The 13,256-nt window shown below is 40.8% G+C and overlaps 1 protein-coding gene across 1 annotated transcript in view; it reads right to left on the bottom strand.

The window, feature by feature from the left end:
• Positions 1 to 8,700: 8,700 nt before the first annotated feature.
• REEP5 (receptor accessory protein 5) overlaps positions 8,701 to 13,256 on the bottom strand; it is a 50,472-nt gene continuing 45,916 nt past the window's right edge. Inside the window, exon 5 of the mRNA XM_033929100.1 lies at positions 8,701 to 9,186. Within this exon, the coding sequence (XP_033784991.1) occupies positions 9,137 to 9,186 (50 nt within the window). The 3' untranslated portion in view covers positions 8,701 to 9,136. The remainder of the gene's footprint in view (positions 9,187 to 13,256) is intronic.

Below are 13,256 nucleotides of genomic sequence, written 5' to 3'. Positions count from 1 at the left end.
ACTGGATTGGATCTTTGGGAGTTTGTATTATTTTGGTTCTGTGCTCTATTGTCCTTTTTTTCTGATCTTTCTTCTTTTCCTCTCTTTGGGGTGCTACGGTACCCAATGGTGGTGCTCTATGGTTCACAGGAGGTGCAGGGTGCTATATGCTGTTACTGGTGGGGGGGGGCTGACATCAGGGGTCATGCTGTTCTGCAGATTGCCTGACTGTACTGTTTTTGTATTTTCCTGATGTTTTGCTGTGCTGTTTTTTGTCATAAATAAACAATTGCAAAAAAAAAAAAAAGGCTCAGGGAGTGTCAACTGGGTGGCCAGTGTCCCACACCTATGTACAGAGTGGAGTCTAAAGTTGGAAAGCAGAAAGTTTTCTTGGCAGCTCAAGATTTTGTTTCTGACTTTGGCAAATTCTCATGTCAACAGAGACTGTGGGCCAGATGCACTAAAGTCAGTGATCATGTAACTGTTTTAGGGAAGGGCCTTAGGCATCTGAGCCAATCAGGGCCTTAGGCCCCTCCCCCATGCATCACACGGGATACAGAGGGAGGAGCTCTAAAGAACCCCTTCCCTCCTGTTAAAGTCTTTTTTGTCTTTCTAGTCAGTTTGTAAATGTCTTTGTACTAATTTTTGTATTCCCTCTTTTTTTATTATTGTATTTTCACCTAGAATTCATGATAGGTGAGTAATCAAATCTTAAATAAACTATGAAATTAGCCTGAGCTATTTGTAAATCCTCCTCAGGATCATGCATCTCCACATCTTCAGACTATAGTGGATCAGGAGCCTCACACAGTGTGTCTGTTTCCATGGGCTGCCTTTCCAACTGAGGCTTCCAGGTTTCAAATTCTCTTTGTGCTGTTCTGGGGGGAGGGGGAGGGGGGGAAAGAGGGCTGCTGCTCTGGTCTGCATTCCTCTCCACCTGCTTAGCCAGCAACTTTAAAAGCAAAGTACTTAAAGGGGCCATACCTTGTTTTCCCTGACTGGCAGTCTTTCAATAGCAGTGTTATTCCTAGGTTCAGAATAGGGGTTTACCTTTAATAATAATAATTTTATTTCTTGTATACTGCTATACTGTGAGGTTCAAAGCGGTTTACAGTAAAGATACAAAAGAGATGCAATAAAATAAAATAAATGAAGAAAAGTACTTAGAAGTTCCCTGACTGTAATTTGTTGAATGGCAACTCCTGTCATTATTAATAAAAGCCTGTTGTTCTTAGATGATAATTGCCTTTTAGCTCTCATTGACATGCCAAAAAGCACAGTATCATAGGATAATGCCACTGGATTTTCTAACAAGCAATTTATTTGGCCCCATATTAATTTCCAAAAAGCCAAAATAAATGGACAGTAGAACAATAAGTGATCTAAAGTCCCTGCTTCGAGATGACAATGCCAACATTTATTAGACTTAGAGCTATCCAACTTTTGTAACCGAACAGGAGTCCATTAAACCGTTTAGTTCTAACGGTGTAGAGATTTTTTTAATCAATAAATAAAATAGTGCTAAATGCTAAGAAACCCACAATTATAAAATGAGCATCTTCGCATTTAGCATGCACCAAGCTTTAGTTAAAAGGCCCCGTAGTTGGCATCCAAAACTTAGAAGAAAAGGACTCAAATACTTGAAAGGCAAGCATTCTTAATAATCATTGTCAAGGTCATTAAAGTCCTCTTAAGTGTGCATTTTCCTGGAACACTGAGCACTATTTTCTGGTACAGTATATATGCACACACTGTAGCCAAGTCCAATCAGGAAATAGGATCCATTCTTCTGGAAAACTGCAGTCTTTCCTAAGTGTGTGCACTATTTTGGAAAAGTACACACACTTTGGATGGAATTCAATAGCACTAAGGGCCTCTTATCAAGCTGAATAGCATAGGCCGGCATGGTATTGCACCGAAGCCCATAGGGATTGCATAGGCTTCAATGCATTTGCTGCATGCTACTCTATAAAGGGCATAAAAGTCAGCAAATACTTTCCATGTGCATTCAGTCTTGCAATCTTATAAAAAACATTTTTTGCTTTGTAAAACAGGCTTTATTATTACGTACTTCCTAGTTGTGTACAAGGAACCATGCCAAAAATATACAAGCAATAAAAATTGTTTACCTTTGTGCTGTGTATGTCAGATCTACACTGATCAGCCCTGATAAGCTTAACTAGGGTGTTCTTGGTGTTTTTACTTGGCACGAGGCTGGTACTAGTAGTGCTGGGCTTGTGACAGCTCATGCCAACTATATGCTCAGTACACGTTTTTGTTCTATTTTGTTTGACTTTATGACTGCCATTTTCTTCTATTGTTTTCTCTTTTGAGCTCTTGCATCTCATGTTAGGTATTTAAAAGACGAGATCTCAATGTGACGTCACTAGCTGTCGATATTTTTTGAACTTCGGTTCGTAAGTAACACTTTGTGACCAAGTCCTTTCCATCCCAGTAAGTTTATTTCACTTCTATCTACATGGGCTTGCTGACCGGATCTTTCATTTTGAACTTTCTCACTAATTTCTGTTCTATTTGCTTTGTCTTATTTTATTTTTAGCAGATCTCGCTGGCACTTTTAAAATTGAATCTATTACATTTTAAGTGTAATTATTTACATAGTTTACAAGGTATTATTGCACACTTTTTGTCAAAAATCTTTTAACCTATATCCTTAATTCGATATGTTCTCTCTGAACTCTCAAGGACACGTCTCCCTAGTAGCTTCAGTTCTTATTACAGCCTGTCCCAAGGCAGTTCCATACTGATTCTTGCTGGCCGGGCCTTTTATTTTTACTTTTTTTTCATTTCCTTATTGCTATGGCCGATTTTTGTTTTGTTTTTAGTCAGCGTGCTCACCAGGGTGGTTCTCCCTGCCAGTCATGTTGTCCTTTTAAAATCAATTCTATTTTTTAATTGATTCTATTATATTTTACAAGGGATTTCATTCTATTTATGATTACATTCATGATAACATGACCCATGGTTTAGTCCAGCGGTCTCAAACACGCGGCCCCTCGTGGACTATTTTGCGGCCCGTGATGTCTTCGCCTAAATCAGGGATCCCCAATCTGCTTCCCTTCCCACTGCCCTCCCCCAAGCCACCGCAATCGAGGAACAGGCCAGCGTCCAAGATCTTAGCTCTCCCTGCATATCTTCCCCAGCTCAAAGCCAACCAATTCTCGCCTCCCGATGTCAATTCTAATGTTGGGGAGGAAGTTCCGGGCCAGCCAATCGCTGCCTGGCTGGCCCGGAAGTTCCTCCCCGATGTTAGAATTGACGTCGGGTGGCGTGAATTGGTCGGCCCCGCGCTGGGGAAGATAAGCAGGGAGAGTTAAGACCTTGGCGCTGGCCTGTTTCCCGATTGTGGCGGCAGCAGCCTGTTCCCTGATTGCGGCGGTCTGTTACCTGATTGTGGCAGTAGCGGCCTGTTCCCCAATGGTGGTGGCTTGGGGGAGGGCAGGGAGAAGTAAAGAAAGAAAGGGGGGACAGGGAGACAGAAAAAGAAGGGAAACGGGACACAGACAGAAAGGGGCATGGAGAGAGAAAGACAGAAAGAAAGGGCGGGCATGGAGAAAGAAAAAAGAAAGAAAGGGGGCACGGAGAGAGAGATAGAAAGAAAGAAGGGGGCAGGGTGAAAGAAATAAAAAGTTGGCGGAGGGAAAGAGACAGATGCCAGACCAGGGAAAAGGAAGGAAGGAGGGAGGGAGAGAAAGGAAAGAAAGAGATGTCAGACCATGGAAATAGGGACAGAAGAAGAGAGAGATAGAAGGGAAGGTAAGACATGGAAACGTAGATTTTGAAAAGAAAGCAGAAAAATTGAATATTAAGTTAATGCCAAAGATGGATGCAAGGCAGAAAGTGAAGACGGAGAGAAAACCAGTCAAAAGACAAGAAGACCCTGGAAACATAGTTAAAAGCACAGAAAAATAAAGTCACCAGCCAACAAAGGTAGGGAAAATGATTTTATTTTCAATATAGTGATTGAAATGTGTCAGTTTTGAGAAAGGAAAGATATTAAACTTTAAATGTGAGGGCCGCAGAAAAAATAGTTAATGACAATTTTGCATAAGGTAAAACTCTTTATAGTTTATAAATCTTTCCTTTAACTGTTAAAGGAAAGATTTATAAACTATAAAGAGTTTTACCTCATGCAAAGTTGTCATTTCTTTAATAAGACATTAACTATTTTTTTCTGCGGCCCTCCAAGTACCTACAGATCCAAAATGTGGCCCCACTAAGGGTTTGAGTTTGAGACCACTGGTTTAGTCCCTATTATAGCCCGTCACAGGGCAGTTCTAAATGGTGACGAGTCAAAACCGCATGAGACAATCACACGCTGGATTAAAACAGTATTTTAAAGCGCTCCGAGGGGGTGTGTGGGCGGGGAAACCCCCACACACACTTTACTTAGAACTGTTGGCTCTTCTGGGGGGGGGAACCCCCAATTACAGAGGAAACTGTAATTTTTCCCTAAAAATAGGAAAAAGGTGCTATTTCCTCTATAATGAGGGGTTCCCCCCAACACCCCCCACAACGGGAGTGCCAACAGTTCTAAGTAAAGTGGTCTAAGTCCCCACCCACCCCCTCAGAGCGCTTTAAAATACTGTTTTAATCTAGCGTGCTGACGTCCACATGCGATTGTCTCTCATGGTTTAGTCTATGAACTGTTCCAAACAGAATCCTTTTTATAACATATTGTTTATTTATTTGGAATAAATGTTGTCCCTTCATCTTGATTATTGCTTCTGCGACTGATTTTATGGTTTTCCATTTTTGCATTAGTGGATTGCCTTTTTTAATATTCAGATTTGGGTTGGCAGAGAGCGTTTATATCCTAATTGTTTATATCCTAATTGTTCAGTTCTATTATCTTATTTGTACCGGGTCTATCATTTTTGTATTGTTGGACTGTTCTTCTCTTTAAAATATGCTTCATCACAGCTCTGGGGTTGAGCGGTTGGGGATGGTTCGTATGGAGGGGTTGGGGCTTTCTTTGGGGGTGGGGGTAGTTTCTGCCTCAGTACGTAGAAGGGTGGTTACTAATAGCTGTTAACCCTCCAATAGGGGTAGGTACGAGTTAAGTAACTGGTACTGATTTGTATTATTTTATGGTTGACTGTGTGTTGGGTTGGTACTACCTCCCAAATCCACCTCCACACACTGCCCTCACCGTGGATTTTACAGGCCCAGGCCTTCGACAGTTTGTATGGGGATGGTATGAAGAAGTCAGTTTATTGCATAGGGGGATAAAAGGGGCAGGGGGGGGTTGGATGGGTAGTTTGTGATATATTGTTGCACTAAAATGTGTTTGATGGCTATAGTTCCTGGACTATTGGCACATTGGAAGTGCTTGGTTTATAGCCTATGATGCCTGTTTTGCTCTTTATTATGGTGTGTTTACCGGTTGTCATCAATAAAAATTATTTGAACATAAAATTTAGATTTTAGATGGCAGAGAGTTTCTCAGTTTTATCTCCTGGTTTTTTGTTTTAACTCCATGGTGTTTCGATCTAAAATGCACAACATGCTTTTTTATCTCTTCCTTCTTATAACCACATTTATATTGTCTACCTTATAAAAATAACATCTGATACAATGTTATAAAGTATTGTGTTAGAATTTGAAATTATGCTTATTGTCAAATGTTGGAGAGAATGTCTTGTTGGCAACACTGTTTCATTCAATGGCAGTTAACCAATATATATCAGTTGTGTAACCAATGTGGTCTGTGGACCTGTCAAGAGTTTTTACACCACAATTTTTATTTATCATTGGTATGTACCGTTATAATTAAAGCATATGTGAAAAATTTGTTTCTTTTCATGTTGGTGATGAGATGATTTTTGTGTATAATGTTATGCAATATATTTCAAGTATGGATTTTGTTTTTCATAGCATACTTACGGATTTGGATTTCATTGTTGGTTTATCATTTATCGATTTGGTACGTATTTATTTTAAGTATTGTTAATTATTAATTTCATGTTTATTTATTTAAAAATTTATATACCGCATACAACTGTGCGGTTTACATATTACATACATATTATCCTGCGCTTCCTACGATCACCACACATGTATCACAAACATAACTGAACAAACAAATTTTTATCATCCCTCCCATAGTAGAGAACAAAATACTGAGCTAGCATATGCAAGCATTATCAGGTCAAGTTTCAATAATTAGAAATGCAAAAGGACATTACAGTAAATATTAAATTCCTATCAGAATATTCCAGAGAACTATATCTGTAAATTAGAAAGGCATTAGCAAAGGAATGCATTAACGAATAATTGCATTTTCAACATTTTCTTAAAGTTAATCTTCCCACAAAATCGTAAAATACCAGGCAAGGCATTCCAAAGTTTTACACCAGCCATTGACATCATTGATGCTCCAATCCTGACATGCACAATAGACATCCTACCTTCCAAACTTAATTTCATTTTATTTTCATATCTATATCATATGACACTCTATACCATTGTATGTTCCAGGATTCCTGATGCAGGCACAATAGCCAAAACACGGTCCGTGTCGAGTCCATGATTTGGAACATGCTTTTATGATTGACAACACATAACTGGAAAAATCATGATCGTCTTAATTTCTCTTTTTGGTGGGCAAATTTATGCTCCACATATAAGCATGAGAAAATGAATGCGGAATTATTAGGACATGGTCATCTATTTAAATTGGTTTGGGAACCATTGACATCTTTTATGAACGCAACATAACTGATTTCTTTAATTTGGTTTACTTCTATTCACATCCAGGGTGGGTGGGAGGAAGGAGGGAATACTTTATTATTATATAAGATATTATAAAAGATAAGGAGTTTGAAAGTATATTTATGTATTTATTACTGATTTATTGATTATTTAATAGAAGGGTGGATAAGATACTGTATGTATATATTTATAAGATGGATGTGCATTTTGTGCTTTATTCTCTGATTGTTAATATGTATATTGCACTATTAAGTTTTTCGGAAAATCAAGAAAATATTTTAGAGAGAAAAAAAAAAGATTGACTATACTGCTTTGTGCATGGATTTTATTATTGGTTGCTAATAAAGAAGATTTCGAAGACCAGACAGGCTCTGCTCTTTCCTTTGGATTTTGCCACGTTTTCTTGACTGCAGACACAGCCTTTGTCTCCACCACCTCTACTGAGAGACTATTCCAAGAATCTGCCACCTTTTCTGTACTCCTGAGCCTATCACCTCTTAACTTCATCCTATGCCCTCTTATTCTGGAATAGAGAATGACACGGTGACAAAATTTATCACTGTTCCCATCCCCGTGGATAACTGTGGGAAACCATCTTCATGTCATTCTGTAAAGAGAGAGGAAAGAATCAGAGTATAATTGGGCACAACCACTGACCCGCAAGCTTTGCTTTGAAGAATGCTGGTGTAGAAGGACCGAGGTTGAAATAGACACTAGAAAATGACATGGGATTATTTCCCACGGTTATCCACGGGGATGGGAACGGTGATGAATTTTGTCACTGTGTCATTCTCTATTCTGGAACTTCCTTGTCAAATGAAAGACATTTGCCTCATATGCATTTATGCTATTTAGGTATTTAAAGGTCTCTATCATATCTCCCCTCTCTTGAGCAGCTGGACACATGGTGGAAGAATGTTGCAGATGGTAGGAGTCTGATCAGCGGAAAAGACTTGTTGCCAAATCATAGGCAGACAAATGATGTCATTTGTGTTTGTTCATTTAAATCCAAAAGCAGCTTCTGCAGTTTTATTAGTCATTGAATTCAGTTGCCAATTGTCTAAGATGTGTTAAGATTTTACATATTGATACTGTCCCTGTTCCCGTGTCACTTCCTGATGTGCTAGATTATGTGGAAAAAGGGGAGCACTGCCCATAAAAGAAAAAAAATGGAAGTCATCACTGTGTGAATGACATTCCAGATTGATATTTGGGACTCCTTAGAATAGTGTTGTTAAACCCACATGTGCAGCCCAGCGAGAGGTTTTCAGGTTAGTAAAAGTCCCTGGAGTGGGAGGTGGGCTGAGGATACCATTCCCAGGCCGTGTCCCAAGAGCAGTTTATATTGAAAACCCCAGCTGTGAGGGTGCGTTTAAAAACCCAGGTGTACGTGTGTGCTCCTTTCTTTGTATGGAGCCCTGATGAATTAGTAGGGAAAGACTGTTTTAAGAGAGAAATTGACTCTTATGCACTGTTATGCTGACTTTGCTATTAAGGTAGCCTTTTTGCCAGTGCGCAAAAGAAGTTAATATTTTGTTTTGGAAAACTATCAAGCAACACCAGTTCCCATGAAAGGAGGAGGTGACCCCATCACATTTTATGTTTTTAGCTAAGGTGCACCCTTAAGTCATAGAAATTGACTTAAGCGCTCTTTTGCACCCTTAAGTCATAGAAATTGACTTAAGTGCTCTTTTGTGGTGCTAGTTTATAGAAATTCTGTCAGAGACTATCTAGTTTACTTATGGTCAAGATCCCAGGACAGAGACCTTAACTTAATATCATACAGTAATCTTGCAAACAGCAGGTGGAATCTTTCAGTACTAGAAAGATGCATCTTCTTTTGGATATGTACACAGCATGCACGTGTGCAACCAAACATTTTCAACCCCAACTTCACACAAAAGTGAAATAATTGATACAAATGACACAGACCAGAGCTGTACACATGCCAGATATGCACAACCAGTAAAATGCTCAGTCCACAGCCTAGACAATACATCACTTTATTTCTATGTTTTCAATGCACAATGCCCAGACTATGACTTCGAGATAAACTCATTCCCTGCTTGCCATTGTGGAAAAGCAGGATACTGGGATCAACAGCCCTTCTCTCTGACCCCGTCCAACAATACTTCTGTTTTTGACAATGAAACAATATCAGTTAAAAGATTTGCCCCTGCATAAAGATGAAGTAAATTTCCAGTAAGCTTAAGACACTGTCCGCTGCATTACATTTAAATAAGAATGCTCACTTTCAATACAGAAAACAGCAAAAAGAAAAAAATAAAATAAAAAGGCAAAACTACAAAAGACAACACATTATTTTTATATCAAAAAATGTTTCCAAGGCAACATTATTAAAACGATCCTAGCGCTCATCACTGGCAACAGGGAGGTAGGTGTCTTCCGCCCCAGTCACTGCTTAGCTGCCTTTTTTCTCATCACCCAGCAGGTTTACTGTGGCTTTCTTGGCTGCAAACAAAAACAGGCACATTAAATATTATTTCTCATCTCTTACGGTCTCTAGCATTTATACTAGTTTGCAAGATTTACAACACGCCAGGGACTACCAGAACATCAAGGGTACATGGGAAAAGGAATTGCAGATTAATCCCGTACTTTAAGGGCGACGCCTAGGGTGACCCCGTGTGCTTGGTTGCGGGAAACGTATTATAGGGTGACCTTACGTGCTTATTACTCGTACACAGATAGTGGAGGTTTTCCTACACCACTATGTCATATATGTGGGACAGGGGGGTCATACTTTGGGACATGCCTTTTGGTTCTGCCCCATTATTCAGCGCTTCTGGAGGCATATAATCTCTTATATGTCAGGGTTAATTGGGAGAGTCTTACACAGTACCCTGGACCACTTTGTCTTGGATTTGCCAGAGGCTTTTGGCCATTTACCTAGGGGGCATCGAGCTTTATGTAGGAAGATGAGTTTACTGGCCAGGAAATGTATTCTTCAGTGCTGGATGGTTCCGGACTCTCCGGCATATTGGCATTGGCGGAACCAATTGCATCAGTTGGTCATTTGGGAGGCGCAAGATGCCGGAGGGTCTAGGACAGGGGTGTCCAATGTCGGTCCTCAAGGGCCGCAATCCAGTCGGGTTTTCAGGATTTCCCCAATGAATATGCATGAGATCTATTTGCATGCACTGCTTTCAATGCATATTCATTGGGGAAATCCTGAAAACCCGACTGGATTGCAGCCCTCGAGGACCGACATTGGACACCCCTGGTCTAGGAAATGAAAGATGTTGTTTTTGAATATATGGAAGCCTTATCTGCAAGTCTTACATCCTAAGGGTCACAATGCGGTTTTAAGATGGGTGTTCTAATTTGTTAGTTAGTTGGGTTGGGAGAGTAATGGTGAGTACTGGTGGGGCGGGGTGAAGAGTATCATGGGGAGAGGAGGGGAAACGGGGTGTATTGAAGGTTCTGGCAATTAGTCAAAGATAGGATAAGTGGTTCAGGTGAGGGAAAGGGGTGGTGTGACATTTTTGGGGTTCATAAGAGTACAGGGCTTTGGAGTACCTTTCCACCCTCATTAATCTCACTTGCCCTATGTAGAGGAGGGAGTTTGGTTGATGTTACTCTTTTATTGTATATGCTTGTTCTATTATTGTATATGATGCATTATTATTTGTACTGTGCACCTTTGGGGTGCGCTGGTGTTGTATTTGCTGTGTTTGCATCAATAAAAATTGTTTGAACCTAAATATTGTTTCTCTTTTACAAAAGTTGGATAGTTCAGTCTAATAGATGTTGGCATTGTCATCTTGAAGTAGGGACACTGGATCACTAGTTATTTTATTGTCCCTTGATACTCAATTTTTGGAAACCAATAGGGGGGAAAATTAATATGGCACTCGGTGTCTCTATACCTTTGGAACATTATTGAGACCTAAGAATCTAATTGCCACATATAAAAGTAGACTTCTAATTATGATGGGGGTTGCTATGCAAATGTTAACTAGGAACTGGAAAAACTATGATAGGTTAAACCATTCTTTGGTTTAACCTATCATAGTTGGTGGGAAACATTGTATTGGTGGGAAACATTGTGTTTCTATTACAGGTATGAAAGAATGAATGCAGAACAATTGGGAAACAATAAAAAGTTTAAAGAAATATGGGGTCCATTGGAAGCATATCTTAAGCAGAACATTGATTAAATTGTTAATACCCTTAATTCCTGGTATTTCTTATTTTTCCACACACATCCAGTTAGGGGGGGAGGATAATTTGTGTTAAGATTTGTTAAAGTATAAGTGATGATAATTGTTATATCTGTATGCATATTTTGTTTGCACTTTTTGGTAAGTCTTAAAAATTAATAAAGATTTTTACAAAAATATATACTGTATTTTTTGCTCAATAAGATGCACTTTTATCCACACAAAAGTGGGTGGAAATCTCAATGCGTCTCATGAAGTGAAGGTGAAAAATTTGAATCCCCCTCATGGCTACAAACCCCACCCCACACCAGCTTTTTAAATACCACCCAATGCTCCCCCCATTCAATTGCAACCCCACAGCCGCACCACCTTTCAGCCACACCAACTTTTTAAACACCGCCTCGTCGCCCCCCGTACAACTGCAACTCCCCCCCCTCGCTGCAGACTCACCCGCACACCTTTTTAAAACAAATCCCCTACCGCCGCTGCCTTCACCGCCGTACCTTTTTGAAGTCTGGTGGTCCAGCGTTTTCCTCCACGGCTCATGAGTTAAGAGCACGGTGGTCAGGCCCAAGCTTTACACGCTTCCGCTTGGGCCTGCACTGCTTTCTGAATGGCTGGTGGCAGTTCTCACGAGATTCGCGAGAACTGCTGGCAGCCATTCAGAAAATGGCGTGGGGCCAGGAGGGAACGCGGAAAGCTCACGCCTGACCTCTGGGCTCCTGACTCGCGCGCCTGCTGCAGTACGAAGCCGTGGAGGGAAGGAAGAATTTAAAAAGGTACTGTTTGTTTTTGTTTTTTTAAAAAAAGGTACAAGGGGGGGTATGATGAAAAAAAGGTACAAAGGGGGGCTATGATTAAAAAGGTACAAAGGGGGGATATGTTTAAAAAGGTACAAAGGGGGATATGATAAAGGTACAAAGGGGGATATGATAAAGGTACAAGAGAGATATGATTAAAAAGGGGGCTATGATAAAAAAGGGGATTATGATAAAAAAAGGTACAAGGGGTGTATGATTAAAGGTACAGGGGATTATTAAAAAAGGTACTGGGAGTATGTGGGGGGAGGAGGCTTTCCTGCCTTCCTGTAACTAGGCCTACCTGCCTGACTGTCACTAGGCCTGCCTGCCTGCCACTAGGCCTGCCTGCTCTGTGCCCTGTCCCTGCCCACCCTGTGCCCTGTCCCGGCCTACCACTAGACCACCAGAGGGGGGTACAAGGTACAGAGCCTGGCAGGGAGGGGGACAAGATGCAGAGCCTGGCAAGGAGTGTGGAGTTGGGTGCAGAGCCTGGCAGGAAGACTCTGGTACAGAATGTTTTTTTTCTTGTTTTCCTCCTCTAAATCTAGGGTGCGTCTTATGGTCAGGTGCATCTTATGGAGCGAAAAATACGATATTATTATTTCTCTCACTCCTGAGCACCCATAAAAGATGAATGCTATTATGCAACCGACATGAATCTACTAGGGATAGAACTACAGTGGGTGACCGCCAAGTGGACAAGGCACAACAAAGGAGTTGTGAGGATGATATGTCAATAATTCAGCCATGGTCATGCAGTTCAAAGTTCACTTTATTGATAGTAGCACTGCGAGGACTCATAGACTCGACACTAACAGTGTTTCGGCATCCATGCCTTTGTCAAGAGTCTCAACGGCTGGTAGTTCTATCATATACATAGAGCATTGGACACCAGATATTTTGCTGCTTGCTTCTAAATTTGATCTGTATTGAATGCTCTATTTATGTGATAGAACTACCAGCCGCTGAGACACTTGACAAAGGTATAGATGATGAAACACTATCAGTGTCGATTCTTCGAGTCCTCGCAGTGCTACTATCAATAAAGTGAACTTTGAATTTTACACCCGTGGCTGAATTATTAACATCTCATCCTCACGACTCCTTTGTTGTGCCTTGATTGTCTTGTTGAGGCCTCCTTGGGCTCCCTTTTTGGTGTCTTCATGCCAGGTGGACAAACCATCATCTTTGAGATACATACCAGAGCTCTAAACTCCATAGTACTACTGGTGATGCTGGGACTACAGCTGAACTAAGCATTACCCTGCTATATGCAGCAGTGGGGTCTGAATGGTGACACTTGGGAGTATAGAAAGCACAGCATGTTCTTTCACTCTGGAGCAAAAACCTAAGCATCAAGTTCTTTGACCCTTAAAATTTCAAGACTGAATCCAGATAAGAGGAGCTGCTGCTGAGAAAAGTAGCTTTGGGAACAAGCCTGAGCCAGATCTGGGCAGAGAAGCCACTGCCAGAGTTATTCTGGAAGCAGACAGAGAAGCTGGATAAATGGAAAAGCTGTAGCAAGAGAAAGGGAAGCTGCCATCTGGACCCAGGAGCA

This window comes from Geotrypetes seraphini, chromosome 1 (assembly GCF_902459505.1).
Source record: "Geotrypetes seraphini chromosome 1, aGeoSer1.1, whole genome shotgun sequence".
In the NCBI taxonomy this organism is placed as follows: Eukaryota; Metazoa; Chordata; class Amphibia; order Gymnophiona; family Dermophiidae; genus Geotrypetes; species Geotrypetes seraphini.
Note: the sequence above shows the minus strand (reverse complement) of the source record. Positions and strands in the feature narration are given on the sequence as shown.